Source organism: Aulostomus chinensis, chromosome 15, assembly GCF_037954235.1.
Source record: "Aulostomus chinensis isolate RoL2024-O1b breed Wild chromosome 15, RoL_Achi_v1.0, whole genome shotgun sequence".
Taxonomy (NCBI): domain Eukaryota; kingdom Metazoa; phylum Chordata; class Actinopteri; order Syngnathiformes; family Aulostomidae; genus Aulostomus; species Aulostomus chinensis.
Window position 1 is genome coordinate 13,101,101 of NC_141334.1, and position 18,900 is coordinate 13,120,000.

General features: G+C 41.5%; 2 protein-coding genes across 6 annotated transcripts in view; one reads left to right on the top strand and one right to left on the bottom strand.

Moving 5' to 3' along the window:
- Positions 1–2,934: 2,934 nt before the first annotated feature.
- cchcr1 (coiled-coil alpha-helical rod protein 1) lies at positions 2,935–11,531 on the bottom strand. Of its 3 annotated transcripts, none has more exons than XM_086179006.1 (19): positions 11,185–11,531; positions 10,663–10,939; positions 9,906–10,055; positions 9,700–9,817; positions 9,381–9,563; positions 9,053–9,216; positions 8,840–8,954; positions 8,526–8,636; positions 7,272–7,415; positions 7,078–7,188; positions 6,717–6,823; positions 6,508–6,620; positions 6,356–6,428; positions 5,359–5,477; positions 5,089–5,277; positions 4,157–4,258; positions 3,866–3,987; positions 3,676–3,781; positions 2,935–3,581 (listed from the first exon to the last, which is right to left on the bottom strand). In XM_086179006.1, exons 1-19 carry the CDS (start codon positions 11,252–11,254, stop codon positions 3,451–3,453), a joined length of 2,505 nt encoding a protein of 834 aa, XP_086035132.1. In that variant the 5' UTR covers positions 11,255–11,531; the 3' UTR covers positions 2,935–3,450. The 3 variants fall into 3 exon arrangements, with proteins under 3 accessions (XP_086035132.1, XP_086035131.1, XP_086035133.1); XM_086179005.1 differs by having other exon boundaries at positions 6,338–6,428; XM_086179007.1 differs by lacking the exons at positions 2,935–3,581; positions 3,676–3,781; positions 3,866–3,987 and having other exon boundaries at positions 4,199–4,992; positions 6,338–6,428.
- A 3,673-nt stretch (positions 11,532–15,204) lies between these two features.
- The window catches only part of nlgn3b (neuroligin 3b), a 16,347-nt gene continuing 12,651 nt past the window's right edge, over positions 15,205–18,900 (top strand). For all 3 annotated transcript variants that reach the window (XM_086226115.1, XM_086226117.1, XM_086226116.1), the window contains exon 1: positions 15,205–15,603. The gene's annotated coding sequence lies outside the window, so the exon portion shown is untranslated. The remainder of the gene's footprint in view (positions 15,604–18,900) is intronic.

Consider the following 18,900-nt stretch of genomic DNA (forward strand, 5'->3'; position numbering starts at 1 on the left):
CTCAAGGAAGGAAAAAAAACAAACAAGCCATCTTAAAAAAATTCTTGCCCCTGCATCCACACATTAGAAGTCTGGGGATTTTGTTTATACCAAAGAAGGAAATACAGGAATGAGCCTTGATGCAGACGCCTGATGACAAGCGAGGCAGCTGACAGCAGATGTTCTGATTTGACACACTGCTCTCTGACAGTATCAGCCTCCAAACCAGAGGGAGGTGGCTTCATACACACACACACACACACACACACAAAACAGCTGGAGACAAACATATTAAAAAAAAACAAACAAACAAACAGCTGCTTGGCACTCACTTGTTTGTTTGGACCACTTATTTTACACACCATTAATTCCAAATTGTTCATTAAAAAAAAAAAAAAAAAAAAGTCCACCAAGAGGATATTGATTAGTTTTTATAACCTCATTTATTCCATGTCTTGCCTTGGATTGCGCTGCTCTACTAGATTTACTCATCAGTTAACCACGGTGTCGCCTGGCTGCTTTGCTTGTTGCTGAGGCGGTGAAGACGTATGAATGTGTTTAGGTTGTGTTTTAAAATTCATGGGACGGAACAACTCTATCTGGAATCACCTGAGAGGTTTTCAACAGAATCCTGATAGTTGTTCATACAGTTTTAGTTTACCAGGAAACAGGACAGAGTAATTACAATTGAGGTCAGTAAAAGGGGGAAATCATGGGAAAATTCTATTGTCCTTGCTTCTTGCCGAGAATGCAAAAAAAAAAGGAAAAAAAAAGATGCTGGACATGGATGTAGATGCTGCTCTCATCTTTGACAACAGCACCCTCTGCTGGTATCAAACTGGATCTAAATGAGAGACAATTGAATTAGGCCAGCTTGGATTGTTGCTTGCATGTAAAGCTTGCACAGGTGATTTCATCCATCCATCCATCCATCCATTTTCTTTAAGGGTTGCGGGGGGGGGGGGGGGCTGGAGCCTATCCCAGGGCCAACCATTCACACTCACAGTCACACCTACAGTCAATTTAGAGTATCAATCAGCCTCGTCCCCTCTTGATGTCTTTGGACTGTGGGAGGAAGCTGGAGTACCAGAGAGAACCCACACAGGAACAGGGAGAACATGCAGACTCCACACAGAAAGATCCTGTGATGGAGCCGGGGATCAAACCCAGAACCTTCTTGCTGTGAGGCGACAGTGCTGACCACTGCACCACCGTGCCTCCTTCAGGGGATTTCAATATTACAAAAAAAAAAAAAAAAAGAGCAATATGCAAATCATAGGATCTGCTTTTTAGAAAAATAGTATAAATGTGTCATAACACACCATGATAAGCTTTAGGTTGTTACAGGAGGGCCTGTAAAATCATATTCACCAGATTTTGGAGGGGGAGCTTGTTTGGTGCAGGCTTGCACAAAAATCACTCATTTTTATTTAGTAAGTTGGTTTTTCCTTTGAAACAAAAATGTAAAAAAAAAAATCTATTACAATGCTGAGTCATATAGCAAATCAATCAAAATAATTGCTATACGATCCATTTTTTTTGGGGGGGGGTATTGTTTTGTACGGCTCATCCTGATCAGTACTGGTTAATACATGTTATGATCCATTGATAATTAAAAGAAAAATGTGTGAACAATAAGGTCAGAGACGGAAGATGATATTTGTGGCACATCCACTAAAAAAAAGATCCATCGTGAAAGTTAGGACCACTTTTTAACTTCCCTGAGTCAAGAAAAGCTCATCATAATAAATGGTAATAGAAATAAAAAGTTCCCATATTTCAGTCCAGACTTTATTTGTATTTTCACCCTGGCTTCTCCAGGAGATGACGTCACCTGGAGGCTTGAAAAGTTCAGACTACTGCAACATTTATTAGCACTCATGACAACATGAAAAATAGCCCAATTATCTGGTCCTGCGTGTTTATCAGCAGCCGTGCTAGGAGTGCAAAGCCACTGCAGAACTAACTTCTAAAAAAGGAACTCAATATATGTAATATTCATTTTTGTCAATATGAAATCACGCAGATCTTCCCGGCTCCTTCACAGCATTCATGTTGACTTGTCACAGCGGGAGGAAAGCCTCTGGACATTCACGTTGGCTTCGTCCAGTTAATCCCTGTCAGCGTGTGAGCACGCACGACACCCAGGCTCTTAATCCCACTCACCTAAGGTCATTAATGCTGATGATTCTGTATTTGCTTTCTAAATGTTGACTGTGTAAAGTAAAACAAAGCAGATGCACCGACGATGTGAAAAGCTGCTTTAAAAGGACAAGCTTAGCCCTCTCAGCTAACTCCGCGACCCTAAAAACTCCTGTGTACTGGCAACAAAAAACACACAACAGAATTTATTCGAAAATGGAACACACGGCGACCTCCACATCCCCACGGACGTGACGTTGCTCTAATGCTGTGACTGACTAACATGGAGCCATCGTGGCTGTGTTTGAATGCCACCACCAGGGTCGCTCTAAATCTGTCTTCTCGGCAACTCAACGAGGTGTTGAGTCGATCTCGAGTTGTTTTCTTTCTTGTCGTTCATTACATAAACGTAGCGTTGTGCTTGTAGATATTTAAAACATCAATTTTTTTTTTTAAAAAACGACCTGCGGAATAACACAGTCTGATTGATTTCATTACACAATGAATGCAATTGCCTGACTTTTCCAAAACTTCCAACTATTTTATTTAATTTATCCAGGTCTGGAATGATATTTTAAAATTCCTCGGTACTCCCCTTATAAAATATTTCTAACACCACACCCTTTGCAAGATAAAAATACTTTATTATTACATCACAAGTACGAGCAAGAAAATATTCGGAAGGTTGCGTAAACCTGTACGATCACGCTCCTCACATATCTGTACAGTTACTTCAATGTTTCCATTCTATCTGCAGGAAAATGTGGTTGGTGCAAACTGTTCAAGGATGTTTTTGAGTCTCGAGCCTGGAACCAGTTTTAAAAAGCATTGTGAGTTTATTATGGTTATGTGCTTAATTTGTTTTTCTTTGTGGTTGTTTACGTCGCAAGCACACTGAGAGAGTTTCCTACCATTAAGTTAGATGGATCATAAAAATAAAAACGTACATAGGGTGGAACCAGTGAATCATTCAGTCCAAGCGAGAGAATGACAAACCAGATTATTTCAAGTTCAGACATCTGAACCTTTGACTCAACCATGCTGTGAATATTTCTAGAGCACAAAATATTGAATTAAACATTATGAAAACAGGATTCTCTGCAATGTTTAAAAAAAAAAAAATCTATCTTGGAGACAGATGCAAAAGATGAAAGAATGTTGTTCCAAGCACCAACTTGTATTTGGGTGAAGTGTGTACACACTTGTCGTTTCATACTGATTGACACGCATGTTTTCCTGATGGTGGGCTCAATTTAAAATACGTCCTCCTGAACCCTCGAAAGTGCCCACCTTCTTTACAAATGCAAGGAGTGTTCAAATCCTGAGGTATCAGCTGCACGGCCCCACACTGTCATCCTGTCCCTCCCCCTCCCCCTCCTCCTCCTCCGCAGAGTCCTCAGAGCTGTTTACCACTGCAGCACTGAGAGTGTGGAGCTCCTCTAAAACCGAGAAGAGTCTCCCTGGCAGGACACAGACAGGAGGCTGGTGAGATCAGGCACGTCTGTGTAAATGTTAGATCTAAAGAAATGTAGCAAGCACCAGGACACGACTTACTGTCAGCAGCTGGTTTTGCTCCCACCGATCGACTCCTCTCTGAAGGCTCAGATGAGTTCTGAGTGTTTGTAAATGGGCTCATCAGCTGTCTCTCAGCACCAGGGGCCTGGAACCAATTCCGAACACAGGAGGTCATCGACAGCAAGACAAACAATTTCCCGCACCTGATTCTTGCTCTAAAATCTCTCACCAGTTGTGGGTTTTTGTTGCTCTCCATCTCCTTCAGTTGTTTGCTCTGAACATCCCTCTCTGTGAAAGCGCCTCCTGAATGTTTCTTCACAGCTTCTCTCTCAAAGTGCCGCAAAGTCATAACTGTAAGAGACGGTAAAGATGGATCAGAAAACCACAGGGAAAATGTTGCTCCATGCTGGGTAAACAATTCTTATCACATCATATCACAGACTGCCCAACAAAATCTAATTTCAGCCCTCATGTTAAGCTGCTGTGGTCTGAGAAGGGAGCATGGTGCTAATCCTGCTACCTGCTTTGGTGTGTTCTCTCCTGGCCACAGTGACTTGAGCTTCCATCTCCCTCAACCTCTCAGCACAGCGCTGCTCCACCTCAGATCCTTTCTGCTGCTGGGCTGGAGGGGACAACAGATGAACTCTTCCTCAGTGCAATATAGCAAGCAATGACAAATAGAATTCATTAATTATTACAACTAACTAATGATGGACACACGGGATGCTAGCCTTCTCAGCTCACTGTGCAACCCTGAATTTTCTATAACTTTTCAAGGACCCATACTATGATTCTCAAATTTGAGAAAATTACCAAAAAACATTCCTTTGAAATGTTTCTTTTATCATTCCCTGAATTTAATCTCATATTTCAGTTTGTATTCTCACAATTTAAGCAAAGCTTATTTTTCATTAGCAACTCTTATCTTCATCCATGATGCCACAGCCTTCAGGTCTGGAGACAAGATTTTACTATCTAGTTTTAGATGCTGATGAAAAAACTTTGATGATGCTTTTTTATACTGAAGAAATAAACAATCACGTTACACATAAGGAGTCTCCAGTACAATCGATATCTGTTTATTAACCATGCTGCCTGCAGAGAACTACTAGTCTATTCACTGGTTTTCTTCAGCTCTGCAGAGGTTAATAAAGAGCTGAAGCTGCTGGGTTAATAGGTTGAATCCTTGAACCAGCTGGGTAAAACTGATTGAGGGAACTCGGCGACTCTCCCTGAGCAGTCAAGGTGATCTTGAGCATGTCTCTTAATCCCCAACTGCTCCAGTGAGGCCAGTGAGCAGCCTGAAGTGCCAGACTGATGCCAGCTATGAATATGTGAAACTGTGATGAAGGACATCTGTGAAAGAGAGCAGGAGAGCTCAGTCTGCTTTCCCTGGATAAACTCAAGGCTGGAAAAAAGCAGTCATGCAGCTTTAGGTAACCGCTGCCTCACCTCGCTCGCTGTCTTCCTGCTGCCGGAGCAGTTGAGAGCGAAGCTTCTCCAGGTTGACCTTGCTCTCCGCCAGCTGAGCCAGGACCTGCTGGAGGCTTTGCTGTTCCTCTTCTCTACTCGCTACAGCCTGCCGGACCTTCACCCAGCTCTGCTCTAGGTCCTGCTGCTGCTGCCTCAGCTTGCTCTCATCTACAATGAAACACATGTGTTACTCAGCCACAGATATATGACAGATGCCTGTTTATATATAGCAAGGTGCTGGGCACTCACACTGTTCTTTCAAATCAGCCAACGCTTTCTCAATGAGCTCAGGGGTTCGTTTGAGCTCCTGTGTTAGCTTGTCTCTCTCCTCACACACCAAACTCAGTTCTGTCTGGAGGCTTCGGCTGCTGCAGGGCCACAAAGACAAAATGGCTGATCTAACCAGGATCCAAAAGTCAAAGAGAGGTAGAGAAGCAGGTGCCCCGGCTCTATAAAGATACAGTCTGCCAGAAACCAGATTACTGGACTTCCATAATATTGAGAAGTTATCATACAGGAAGCAAACTAAATGTTCTGTGCAAAATTCAATCATATTACAGTATAAAAACCCTTTTTTCAACTAAACAAAGCTGATAGTGATAGAGTTAATAAATCGGGAATGGACAAAATACCAATACTTTAAAATATCGTGATATTTTTTCTCGAGGTATTATCTCAACAGTATTTTTCCCAGCTGTCATTATGAACATTCTCCCATCAAAACTATCACAAAAAAATATTGAAGTTGTTTATTGTGGATCTGTGTATGTGCGTTGAAGAAGCACAAAGCTAAGTTGTCAATTTCTGTGAATTCAACACGACTATAATGTGAATAAAAATGTAATTCCTGCTTTTAAGGGAGTATTCGTTTCTTCAGTTTCACAAATATCATGGTGTGGCAAGATGAACTGTCTGGCAATATGTCAACTATCACAGAATCATATTGTGATACCATCTTTATCTTGCGCTAAGTATCCTGACAGTATCGTGACTTGTCTATGATTCCCACCCAGTACTTTTCTTTTTATTGGAACTACACGTCTAAATTATAATTCTCTAAATTCGTGCTGAAAGGGTTTGTGATTATATGAATATAAACAGTTCGTGGTCTACATTTCTTTGAATGCATCTCCCAGTCTGACTGAAGAGAGATCAAGTAAATATATGCATGCTTTACTTCACTCGAAAACAAAATATTTTAAATCTATTAATCAGAATAAGTAAGCACCTGTAGATACTCTCATATCTATCAGCAGCCTGTTCTGCATGTCTACCGGCCTGCTGAACTTTCTGCAGAGCCGCCCTCCTCATGATCAAACCTGTAACACAAAAACATTGACGTTTTCCATTTATCAAACATGTCCAGTTTAAAGCCAAAGTACTGCCCATCAACTGCACCTTGGATCGTCTCTACACGTCTTTTAGCGAAAGTTAGCCTCTGGGTAAATGTGCTGAGTTTGGCTTGAGCTACATCCACTTCTGCCACTTTGTTTTCAAATGCCAGACTGAACCTGTGAAGCGTGACAAAGACAAGATTTTACTTCCCCCCTCTGTTCCTTTCGCTCACAAACCAATCCTCTTATTTTTTTGAAATTGAAATACCTTACCTTTGCACAGTTTCTGTCTGGGTTCTGAGTTCAGCCTCTGCTCTGTGACACTTTGAGTTCAGCTGCGACTTCTCCTTGTGAGCTTGAGCCAAGTCCTGCTTCAGTGACTGCAAAGGTAAACACACATCCATATAATATTCAAGTCTGTTGTGATGCTCAGTTTAGAGAAACTACTGGTGCACATCTGCTGTTCTTAAAATCTCAAACTGGCTACTGGAACCTCATAAAGTTTTAATGTAGTCAGCACCCTCCGCTGTGATAAAAATGTGTTTATCACTTTTCCTTTGCAGCCCCAAATTTATTGTGTGTCATCAAAATTTCCGGCAGCCACATAAATCACAACACTCGCTCTGATGCTAACCTCCTTTTCCACTTTCTCCAGGTCCAGCTCAGCTATCCTGGCATCCAGTGTGTGTTGGAGCACGCTAGCCCTATGCTGCTCCTGCTGGAGCTGTTGCTCCATGACTCTGACCTTAAACGCAGTGCAACAACAAAGTATTACAAATCTTTAAAAATACACCAGATGCGATTATTGTATACCAGCAGATGTAATACTTTAGAAAGAAGGTTATCCTTCTCCTCTCGCAGTTCGATGTCCTTTGAGCGAAGCTGGACACATAATTTGAATACTTTGTCTCTCCAGAGGTGAAGCACATGAAGGCCTTCAGATCCAGTCTTCACAAATGGGTCTGTCGAGGTCTACACACACACACACACACACACACACACACACACACACACACACACAAAATTATTACTTAGCATTTACACATGATGTTTCCCACAGTATCCAAACAGTTTATAGAATAAAGCTTTTTGTTCTCTCTCATTCTTTCTTGTACGATATTAAAGTACCAGCTAGTTCTCAAAACTTTCTTTGCTCTCAAAGGCATCACTGTGCAAAAAGAAAGTTCTCAGATCTTTCAGGAGTCGACAAGTTCCCTTTCATTCCACAGTAACATGAATGGAAACTGAAAATCTGCCACAAAGAGAAGGAAAAAAAAAGCTTTTGTCTCACAGAGTCTATATACAGAACATTTGGATGAAGCTCGTCTGTGTCCAGCCAACTGAGTTACTCCCTGCAGGGCTTTGCGGGACTGTTTGGTGTTGCTACATTATCAATCTAACACCTTCTAGTTTGCTTTGGAAATGGTTGGCATGATTGTCCTCAAGATACTTTTAAGTCCATTTTTTTCAGACTTACGAAGCAGAACCTTGTGTGGGATCTTACAGCCGGTAAAACACACACACACACACACACACACACACACACACACACACACACACACACACACACACACACACACACACACACACAGATGAATCGCTACATGGTTGAAAAGCACATACCTGTACGTCTACATAAGAAGCTGCAGTTGTGCTGCTCCTAATGTGTTGTCAACCTCTGCCCAAGTCATAAAACAAGCTTTAAGCCTGAAACCGAGCCAATTAGCGAGCAGAAGAAATGAAACCGTGAGATATTTCAACTTGGAGGACGAGCAGAATCTGTGCTCCTGGTGAAATTTGACGACTTCAGGCGAGAGGATACAGCTGGTGACTCCAAAAAATTAATCCAAAAAGATAGCTAAGGAGCTTCTCACACATTTCTAATCCACTTTGTGTCAAATAATTACATTTCTTGACCAACTCCCCATTTTTAGCTGTTGTTTTTGTTGTGTTGTGTGAGTTTTTCACTCACACTGTTGAGCCCTTTTTAGAGAGCTGGTGGGTAGCTGACAGTTCATTGAACATCCTTCAGTTCCTAATGATGACCGCGTACCTCGAGGTCAGAATAAAGAACACACTCACCTTCTTCAGGATCTCCTCCTCTTGGAGCCCCAGTATCTCATTCACAGACTGAAGTCTGACTGTCAAAAGCTCAGTGGTTTTCTGAAGAGCTGCCTTCTCTTTGGTAAGTTTCTACAAAATAATCACACATGATGGGATGCATTATTCCGATGTCCGTGTCAATTTTACAAATGGATCATTTACAAATAGCAGTTATTTGCTGCTCAAATCTTCTTTTTTTTTCATTCTAAGAACACAATTTAAAAGTACTTTACTTCCCAATCACTACTTAACAGTATGCTGATTGTGATCAATACTGTTTATATCGTCTCCACCTCAACAGCTTCATTTAATTGTTCCCTCTCCCCTTTCTCTGGGATGAGCTGGCCAATGTAATTTCGGAGGCTGTGCAGCGATCCTGACTGTGTCTCAAACGCTTGTTCCATTTGCCTGAAAAATAATCACATCAAGCAAAATAAATCATTGAATCTGACAACAGAGGGAAATCAAAGTTAAGCTGTATTTACTTCTAGATGGAAATGTGACACCTTAAATGTTCTTTCAGCTCATCTCTCTCGGCAGATGTCCCCATCAGAGTGCTTTTCAGCTGCAGAACTTCTGAGGTCGTTGACTGAAGTCGGTTCTGTAGTTCACTGTTTGACTTTTTTGCTGCACCCAACTCTGCACCAAGGGAGACATGCAACTGTTGCAGCTAGAAGTAAAATAAAATCAGAGGGGAATATTAGGACACGTAAGCGCAGTGGTTGTTTTTTGAGTGATGTCACAAAACCTCTCTGACCTGAAAGCGGTCATGTTTATTACTCCATCAACCTTCTCGATATAAAAATCCTTGCGGTGATGCTTATCCCCACATACCTCAACCTCCTGCTTCTTCTGCATCTCCTCCATTTGCTGGGATAGCTTCCTGGCCTCCTCCTCTGCCTGCTGCCTGCCCATCTCGGCCGCCATCTCCACCTCTTGAACTTCATCTTTGCACCTCTCAACATCTAGCCTCATGTTTGCAATTTTCTCACCAGATTCTCTCTTTAGTCTATCAAGCTGCAAGACACACGGGATGTTTAACATAGCGGACTCTTCATATATGAAACAGATAAACTATGAGCCAAGGAAATCTCATGCGATAGCAGGAAACATTATTGTCAAAATGAAATGTTTGCTTGGTAAACAGCATTACCTGTGAGCTCATTTTCTCCTTCTCCGTGCTGCTGTAACAGAGCTCATCCCTGATTTGGCTGTTTTCAGTCTTCACCTTACATAGATCTTTACGCATCGCTTCCAAATCACGACTCTGTCTGTTGCATAAAGGTTTACGTCAGTTTATGAGTACTTCCCGCTAATGTCTAGACAAGACAAAACAATAACATGACTCATTTATCATACTTATTCAAGGTGTTGTCTTTGTCTCTCAGCTCGTCTCTGTATCTTTCTGCAGTCTCCTTCAGGGCCTCCACCTGTCCTTTCAGCCTCTCAGCTTCAGCTTTGTGCTTCTCTACCTCTCGTCTGAACCATTGTTCACAGCTGTCTGTGGATCTGTTTTTGAAGAAGAGGTGCTACTTGTGTACCAGATATTCTTACTGTAACAGGTGACAGTGAGTCAAAAGGTGAAGTCCCTTTAAGCAGTGCACCCCTACCTCCTGTCCTATCCTTGAAGATCAGCTGATTTAAGCATGAACTTGACCTTCTGAGGGGTTTTAAATGTGTGCGATACTGGTTGTCCAATGTATTCCAGATTTGCTCCCCTGTTCATATTAAACTTCGTTTTTCTAAGCTGGAGCACATACATCTCTGCAGAGTACTGAGGATCCAACAGCAGCTCTTGCAGTAGGATGACAACGCATTCAAGTAAAAGGAAGTAGGAACCCCCCCTCCCAAAGAGCAGTAGTTATCTTCCTTTCTTTTTTGTTTGTTTATTTGTGTTTGTGCCTGCTTCCCCAATTCCCACAAAGAGCGACTCCAATCAGTAATATTGCTGTTAGTCAGGAGAGGCTTGTTTGCGGTGAAAATATCACATGTGTGAACTTTGCAGTGTTGACGTGACCACTCTACTAATTGATTTTGACACGCACTGGAATAAAGCTGATATGGCTGTGAGGATTGTCATGAACTGTAAAACTAAAAATCTGATAGAGGGGGATACCTTGTCCTCATGTCGGACGGTCGATCCGCAGGGGTACTTGCTCTTGTGCTGTCCTCATGTAGCTTCATGATCTTCTGATTTTCCCTCCTCAGCTCAAAGATTTCTTGTTGTGCTTGAGAGATGGCCAACCAGGGATTGGAAGGACCCAGTGTTACACTTGGTTTTAGCCAGGAGATGGCTTGGGGCGTCCCTGAGATTGGAACACCTGAGGGTACTCCAGCAGGCTGTGCATTTGGTGTGAAATGCAAGGGGGGCACCAGGTTGTCCTGTACCTTCCCTGCACAACATTAAATGAAATGCTTTTAAATGAATTTAAACAGACCTTATATGTGATGTTTCTGCCATTCAAAGCTTTGCTGTTAAACTAGCAAGATTAGCATACAGGTTTCTAACTTCTTCTCAATTAAACCAAAGGCAAACAATCACAGACTAGCAAAATTACTATGTCGGATTGCGCTGAAGCTAGCTCAGCTGTATTTTAGAAGCTACTAGCAAAGATCAACCACAACAAAACGAACTTACTGGAAACCGCTGCCGAAGTGAACTCGGTGGGAACAAGAAGCCTGTCTTTCCCTAACTTACGACCCTCCATATTCACGATTAATCACTAGGAATTCTTAAATTACTGCAAGTTTGTGTTACAGTCCGGAAACAGCCCGGGTTAGTTATTTTGGCGTTCATTCTCCCGCGAGTCACGTCATTTGCCGTTGCCGTGGTTACGGCTTATCACGCTAGCTCATTCAGCAGCTATTCCACTTGAGTTAATTTTACAGCTAGCTAAAGCTACATTTTTGCTAAGTTATAATACATAGATTTGTTCGTTGTAACACGGCAATCAAACGCTGTTATGGATGTATTATTAATGCATATGTTACAGTGGCGCAGTGCATCACGGGAAACTGGGGTAGAACAGAGTAAGGGAACACTAATTCCTGAGGTAGGTCTGGCAGGATGCACTGTACTATAAAGCTGCTCCCATTAGTCGTCCCCTTGTTACAACGTCTGTTAACAGCGAAGGGGCTTATTAACGATTTCATTCTTGCAAAACAACGTTAAGCTTGCCAGTTTTCCTAAAAGATCAAATTCAGGGCAGATATGGATTAAGCTAAATACCATTTTGTTGCACAGGGGTGGAGCTTGGAGGCTTGATTGACACACAGGGCACACTGTGATGGGTCTGAAAACTCTGTAGGTTGCCCTTATCAAACAGAGCGAGGAAACTACAATTTTCTGTTGAATACTATCAATGAACTTTGATTGGGAGCAGAGTCATGTGAAAGATTCCGTCTCCTACCCACTTTTGCCCTTTAGTTCTCTTTCATAAGGGCATTCATTAGACATGCATTTATATGTGAGATGAATGATGGGATTTCTTCATTCCTAAGATTGCATCCTCCACAAGGGATTTCCATTCAGATGGAGATAATCATTGTGATGATTATTTGAACAGGGACTTTGTTGAAATGCACTGAACAAAGTGATTAACTAAGCCATCCCAGCTCTTCCTGGGACTCCCTCCCCTGGGGAATAGCCTGGGGTGTCTCACATCCAGACCTTCACCATGAGATTTCTGGTCCTGCACACACTTTCAAGAAGAGCACAGGGCTAGAATACTTTGGTGATCGCAATGTCGATTGATATTTTCAGTTGTGGTGCATTTATGAATACATTACGTCCAACTGTAGCATGATCAGTATATGAATAATTTACATTAGGCATTTGCATATTTTGACATATCTCTGTGTGCTTGCTATCCTCTATCTGCAGTGATATGCTTAGCTGAAAGTGAAGACACAGGCTCCCTGTCAAATGAAGAACTGCATCTGTTATACAACTGGTAATATACCCAGAACTGAAATATATTCACTCGATATGTTGTGTTATTTTTCCTTTCAGTATGCATCAAGCAGCTCTTGTCGTACCTATTGTCGTCTCTACAGCAGAATGACCCACTTTCCCCTGGGGTTCATCAAAGTTTCATGCAATCTAATCTACTCTTTTCATGGTGTATTCAAGTAATACAGGTGTATTTGAGTTTGATCCTTTACATTAAGTATCAAATTGCAATCCAGTCTGGCGATATAACAAACATTAAATCAACTGGAGGGAAGACTTTATGGGATACATTGCTCAAACCTGACAACAACAAAAAAAACCTTTCCATATGGGTACAATTCTATAAAGACATGAGATGGCAGGACTGCCAGACTGTGGATCTTGTATCATATCCATTATGTCGTGAAATGGTTGTTTTAGGAGAACGATGAGTGCTGGGTGTTTGGGTGTGAAGGTATTGAAACCTCTCAGCACTCAGCAGACACTGCTGTGAGAACAAACCAAAGGAAAAGAGAACTCAAGGGATCCAGAGAGCAAAAAAAAAACCATGTTGACCCGTATCAAAAAAGCTATCTGAATTATGATGGAATGCTGTTTACTTTAAGGATACTAAAGGACTCTATGAGATGGGTGTTTGCTGCACTGAAACGTCGACATGATCGCTAAAAAGAACATCTGATGAAATGTCACAAAATGTTTAAAACAGCCTCCCCTGTTGGAGACTATGCTACTTTTATAGAACAGTGATTTTAATTGTAGTTCTGTGAAAGCGCTCTTAGGATCGTTGTATTCTGTGCGAGGACAATAAGGATCTCCTCAGCCAAGTCCTCCAGCTCCTCCTGGGGGATCCTAGGGAGCTCCTCAATATGTAATCCCTTCATTGTGTTCTGGGACTGCCCCGGGGTCTCCTCCCTATTGGATGTGTCTCTCAGCAAAGCTCAGCATTTATCTACCACAGCTGAAAACAGCTCAGGCTTTTTGACCCACTTGACAGTTTTCAGGAGGATCTGTGTGGCCTTGCCGAATTCTTCCCACACAAGAGTCTGCCACACTGGTGCTACCTACTTGGCTGCAAGGGAGCATGGAGGAGTTTTATAAAGGGCTCGAGTGCAATCATGGGACCTTGTGAGCTATGGTGGGACATAATGGTTGGTGTTTTGATCTCAACCTACCAAGATTAGAATTTAAGACATGGACAGAGGCAGAAGTTAGAGTTTTTCTCTTAATGCCAAATGCACCGTGGCAACAGCCCTCAGCGTACTACGACTTGAATGCTATTTCACGAGTTGTGTAAAATAGAGATTTCAGAGATTCATCTGGAGCAGCCATGACGTGTTACAATCTAGAGCAGTAAGCATCCTAAGAGATCTTCCAGTGATATATGTGAGTCTATTCGTAATAAAAGAAAACATTTCTCCCGTTCTAAGTGAAGGACAATGATCCACTGGCACACCCGTGGCCATGGAAGCTCTTTCATCCCTCTTCCTATAATCAAGCTGATTCAGCCCATACTCAGAGTTCACAGGGAGAAAGTATCCAAGACTGCAAATATCTGGCGGAAATTGGTCTTTAATTAAACCGTCTTCTTTTCAAAATGTACTGGATGGACTCTTCACATACCATGATGGTAATACTAATAAGTGTAGAGTGCGAAGATGTCCTCTATAGATGAAAGATAAACGCAAGACTGGTATAATGAAATTTCCAATATAACCTGCAAAATAGCGTAATACTGCCCATTTCCCCCAGTCAAAGTTTACTCTGTCAGCAGTTGCTTGTATTCAAGTACTTTAGAGGCTTTCATAAAGAATGAAGTTTCTCTTCGACACAAAAATACAATAATGGTAATCTTTAAAATATTTAAAATGGTGAGAATCAGGACTCCCTGATGACGATCTGAGGCCAAAATGCCTCTGAACGTGGCCTTTAAGGTCTTAAATAATCATTTCAATACATCGAATGCTTTTTAAATGTTTTGAATCGAATGCCTCGGTGTTTTGTATTTGTTTGGGATTTTTTTGGGTGTATTTTTAAGTCTACAGAACATGAATCCCTCTCAAAAGAATACCCGAATAAAACAAAAAAGTTATCCAATTAATAATAGATATGAGTTGATTAGTAAACACGGAAAAGCCCTCAGATCTCTTCTGAAGATTTATGAGAATACAAAAGAATTCAACAACCACCAAAAATTCACATTATTTCCAGTAAAAATATCCCTTCATCAGCGAGTAACTTTCCCTTTTCTTTTCTGAACTACATCTCCTGCCACCTGTGGTCATTTTCCATCTACGTTTGGACCACATGGAGGGAGTCTATTGTCAATCCATTCTGCTTATCCAACAGGAGTGTAGCTTCATGGATCAGGGTTGTGATTAACGCGGGAGGGTCTTTCACGTTGCTTCGGTGGTTTGTGTCCTTTCACAGGTGCTGATGTGAACAGACGAGTCTTGAAAGCCACAAGAAGTATTTGTTCATTTTAATTTCAAACAGCCAAAAATATATTGCAGCAGTTTCTCAAACGTATTTCCCCCAATTTGCCATGGTTGTCACACAATTGCAACAAAAGAGAGAGGGGGAGAGAGAGAGAGAGAGAGAGAGAGAAAGAAAGAAAGAGAGAAAGAAAGAAAGAGAGAAAGAAGCTTTTATGTCAATAGAAATGTGGATCAGCACACTTTTTGAATATAGTCACATGTGGCTTGGTTTAGCGTGTGAATAGGTAAGTGCTATCGGATGTTATGGTTGTTAGTTAATGGTTTCTAAATCAGGATTTTGTCGCTTGTTAGAGGGTGAATTTAATGCACTGGCGTATCCCAGTGGTTGCCTAGTAACGCGCTGGCAGTGGGCGCCGTAGAGAGATCTCTATGGTGGGCGCTCCATTAAAACCGTTGGCGCTCCTGACCTTGGCGTCGTGAATGCGCAAAGCACGCAGACTGTGCAAAGCAGGAGATATGAGTAACGATCCGTGTGTTTGATACCGAACCCGAGGACATATTCTGCACACAGTCCTTTTGTCTTTTTTATTTATTTTTTTGTGGCAAAACTGCGGGGCATGCAATGGAGAAAATCTGGAGATGGAGCGAGTATCAGCTTCTGTAAAAGCAGGTGAGTTAACCTAACGATTCTCTTTTTGTGTGTTTAATTTCCCCCCCTTCCACAGGACGAATCTACGTTCAGATTGATCTGTGACACCTTATTATTTTTCATTGCGATAGAGCGCCGTGGTGCATGTTTGGCTCGTCATTTTTATTCCTGTTTTATCCAACATTACACCGTCCAAGACCTAGATTAAACAAGCTTTCCCAATCACAACGTGAGGCAGCACGCACACACGCACACACACACACACACACACACACACACACACACACACGCACACACACACACACACACACACACACACACACACACACACACACTACAGCAGTTTTCCGATGCTATCTGGGCTGTGGCTTGGTTTTCTCCCTGGATCATTGGATGAATGTATTGAAGCGACTAGGGATCATATTTAGGTTTAGGAGTGTTTTAGCTGCCTTTTCCTCCAGGTATATCGTTCCCTGCATCAATCCCCCTTCCTCTGTATCGCACTGCTAAATTAGGAGGATTTGGGGAATCCACTAAAGCGGTTTTCACACCAGTGAAATTACAAGGGCATTTGGAGCCCAGTACTGTTGTCTGACATAGTAGAAATGCTTTCATGACAAGCACCCCCAGGCGATACCAGAACCTAATCAATAAGATGTCCTCCTAGAGATTTTTATTAGTGGTGAATTGGTGGTGAATTGTGAGTCTGTCAATGGTGAAGGTGTAGAGATGGTAATGGTGAGAGTGGAACATGATTAGAAAAATCATTGTAATACGTCTTTGACAGAAATCAAGTCTGCCATTGTGATTTATTCTGGTGAGGTCCCAGTAAACCCAGGGGAACAGCTCCTCTGATCCAACCACCGCTGTGATGCATGGTGCACACTTGTCCATTAGAATAACATCTCAGGGGTTGAACATATCACTCAGAGTTATTCTTGGCATTTAATTGAGATAAATATCTCACCCAGTGTCATTCCCTCCCTGTCCTTTCCAGTCTAAATTGCTCAAAAACTGTGCAGTGTATCAAACTGGAGTGAATGATAGCTCCCCTTTTTTATTTCATGGCCCATTTGGTTTTAGCTATAAAGCTTCTTTAAAAAAAAAAAAAAAAAAACATCTGTCCCATTGCAGATCACAAGTTGGAAAAACTGCTCCAAGAAGCTGTCTGCCTGCAGTCAAAGGTTGAAAATAGTGTACATCAGGAAGTCAAAGCGTTGTTCCAATCAAATCAAATTGCTAAAAAAAAAAAAAAAATGCAAATCTGTTGAGAGACAAATATCATGAATGCATGTATAATTGAAAAGGAAACCATACTCATGTTAAGAATTCATATCATCCTTTGATCTGCTGCATCTTAAGCTGCAGACAACCACTGATTGGCGATACCCGCTGTGCAGCTTCTATCTCCTAATTTGAACATTGATGAAGCAAATTTTGTGGCTTTCTTTTTTTCCATCTCCAAAAGATTTATTATCAGTGTTACCTTCAAGCCAGAAGATATGCCCTCGTCTGTTAAAAAAAAAAAAAAAAATCAGGTTCTCTATCTTTTCCATTTTAATGTCTTGGGAGCCGTACATCACTGTCACAGAACAGATACGGGGACGGATCAAGTCTTTTGGCTGAGGGGTACATTTATAAGTGTTAATTAATACAGACAAAGCTGATCCAGGGCAGAGAGGAACGCCATGTCTTCTCTGATATTACTCTAATTTATCTAACATATCTTTTCAGAAAACATATATATATATATATATATATATATATATATATATATATATATATATGTCTCAAGTAACATGCTGCACATGTAAAAAAACAGAGCCTTTTTTGCGTTTATCTTTCTGCTGATGTAAACAAAATGTTGCGAGGAAAGGGAAAGGCAAATCCGCTGCATCTGTAGTTAATTAGTTCATGATATTCATAGGGAGAAATGCTCCCCTGTCCTTAATAGATAGGTGGACTAGTTTGAAAGAGCTGTTTAGCTCCACAATGCTGGAGGCAGTACTCGTCAATAAATTTGATTAGGTTAACAAGCTTGTTTTTGCCTTGTTCATTGACGAGTCAGCGAGAGCCTGATGTCGAGCAATATAGGCTCACTGCCGCCGGAGACTATAGGATTAAGATGGGAGGCAGTTTGATTATAAAGTAGTTAAGTGAAAGCAGCACAACACACCTACCCCTCTCTCTCTCTCTCTCTCTCTCTCTCTCTCTCTCTCTCTCTCTCTCTCTCTCTCTCTCTCTCGCTCTCTCTCTCTCTCTCTCTCTCTAGTTCACCATATTGGCATGCACTTTACATATGTGATTGTGTGTGTTCACCTGATGAACCAGCAGCTTGTTATCGCTCCTAAAGGCATTGTAAAGCCGATTACATCCGTGGAGGGTGGCAGCCACAGGCCGAGGCATTTCGAGGTATACGATGGTATCAACATCTATGGTTATCATATGCATTTGTTTGTCCAAGCACTCGCGGAAGAAAAAAAACTGCAGCGGAATCTCACATGAGCATCTTCTTTCCTCCACCCTTATTACATCCACCAAGGAGGTATCGCTAGTGTGTATCTGTCTGTGTATCTCAAAAACAAATGGACAGCCTTTAATGAAATCTGTTTGAAAGATTGCAAGGTACATGTGATTATCTTTTGAAGGTAATCTGGATCAAATTATAGATCCTGGATCTTGAAGACTGTTAGTATATAGCTATCAGCTGCATTTCAGGACATGTCAAAATTTCAAAGAAATTCTTCAGTTCTTTTTTTTTTTTTCTTTTTTTCCGCAAGTCAGTGTGAAGTAGACCCAGAAGTAGAGTCCCTTTTTTGGATATAATGGTTGATATCTGAAAAAAATGTTGGATCAAATTGTAATATTTTAATTAGGGAGATAACTATGAAGGTAGTCAGATATGGATCATGCTCTGGGCTCTGCAAACCCACCATGACCACCTCTTTGTCCAGGTCTCCTTGGTGGAGGTATGCGACAGAGAAATTCTTTTACGCTTTGTTTGTTCAACCAAAAACTCTTTCTATTTTCATTCCTTCAACAGTCACTGTAAACTGAAAAGCCTGATTTTATGTCATATACCAGGATATTTCCCTCACTGTGAAAATCATACTGTCGGCAGCCGTTAGTGAAGGAACGGTAGAAGTTTGTGTCTCTGCATCAAGCAGTCTAATAAAGGAGGAGTAACTAAGATAGAGGAAGAAAATGTTGAGTTCTTCTCTAAAGGGTTTACCTGAGGCTGGTACAGATGTGTATCCGTGTGTTTGTTTGAAATTAAACTGTTTCATGCAAAACCCATTTTCTTCCGCCTACAGTTAC

Bases quoted from the DNA above. Each gene is read 5' to 3' on its own strand.
- cchcr1 (XM_086179005.1), bottom strand. From the start codon at position 11,254: ATGGAGGGTCGTAAGTTAGGGAAAGACAGGCTTCTTGTTCCCACCGAG. The intron at 10,056-10,662 runs GTATCCCCCTCT...CTTCAAAAACAG, and splicing joins CCGTCCGACATGAGGACAAG to ATCCACAGACAGCTGTGAAC. The intron at 6,824-7,077 runs GTTAGCATCAGA...TTACCTTTGCAG, and splicing joins TGGAGAAAGTGGAAAAGGAG to TCACTGAAGCAGGACTTGGC.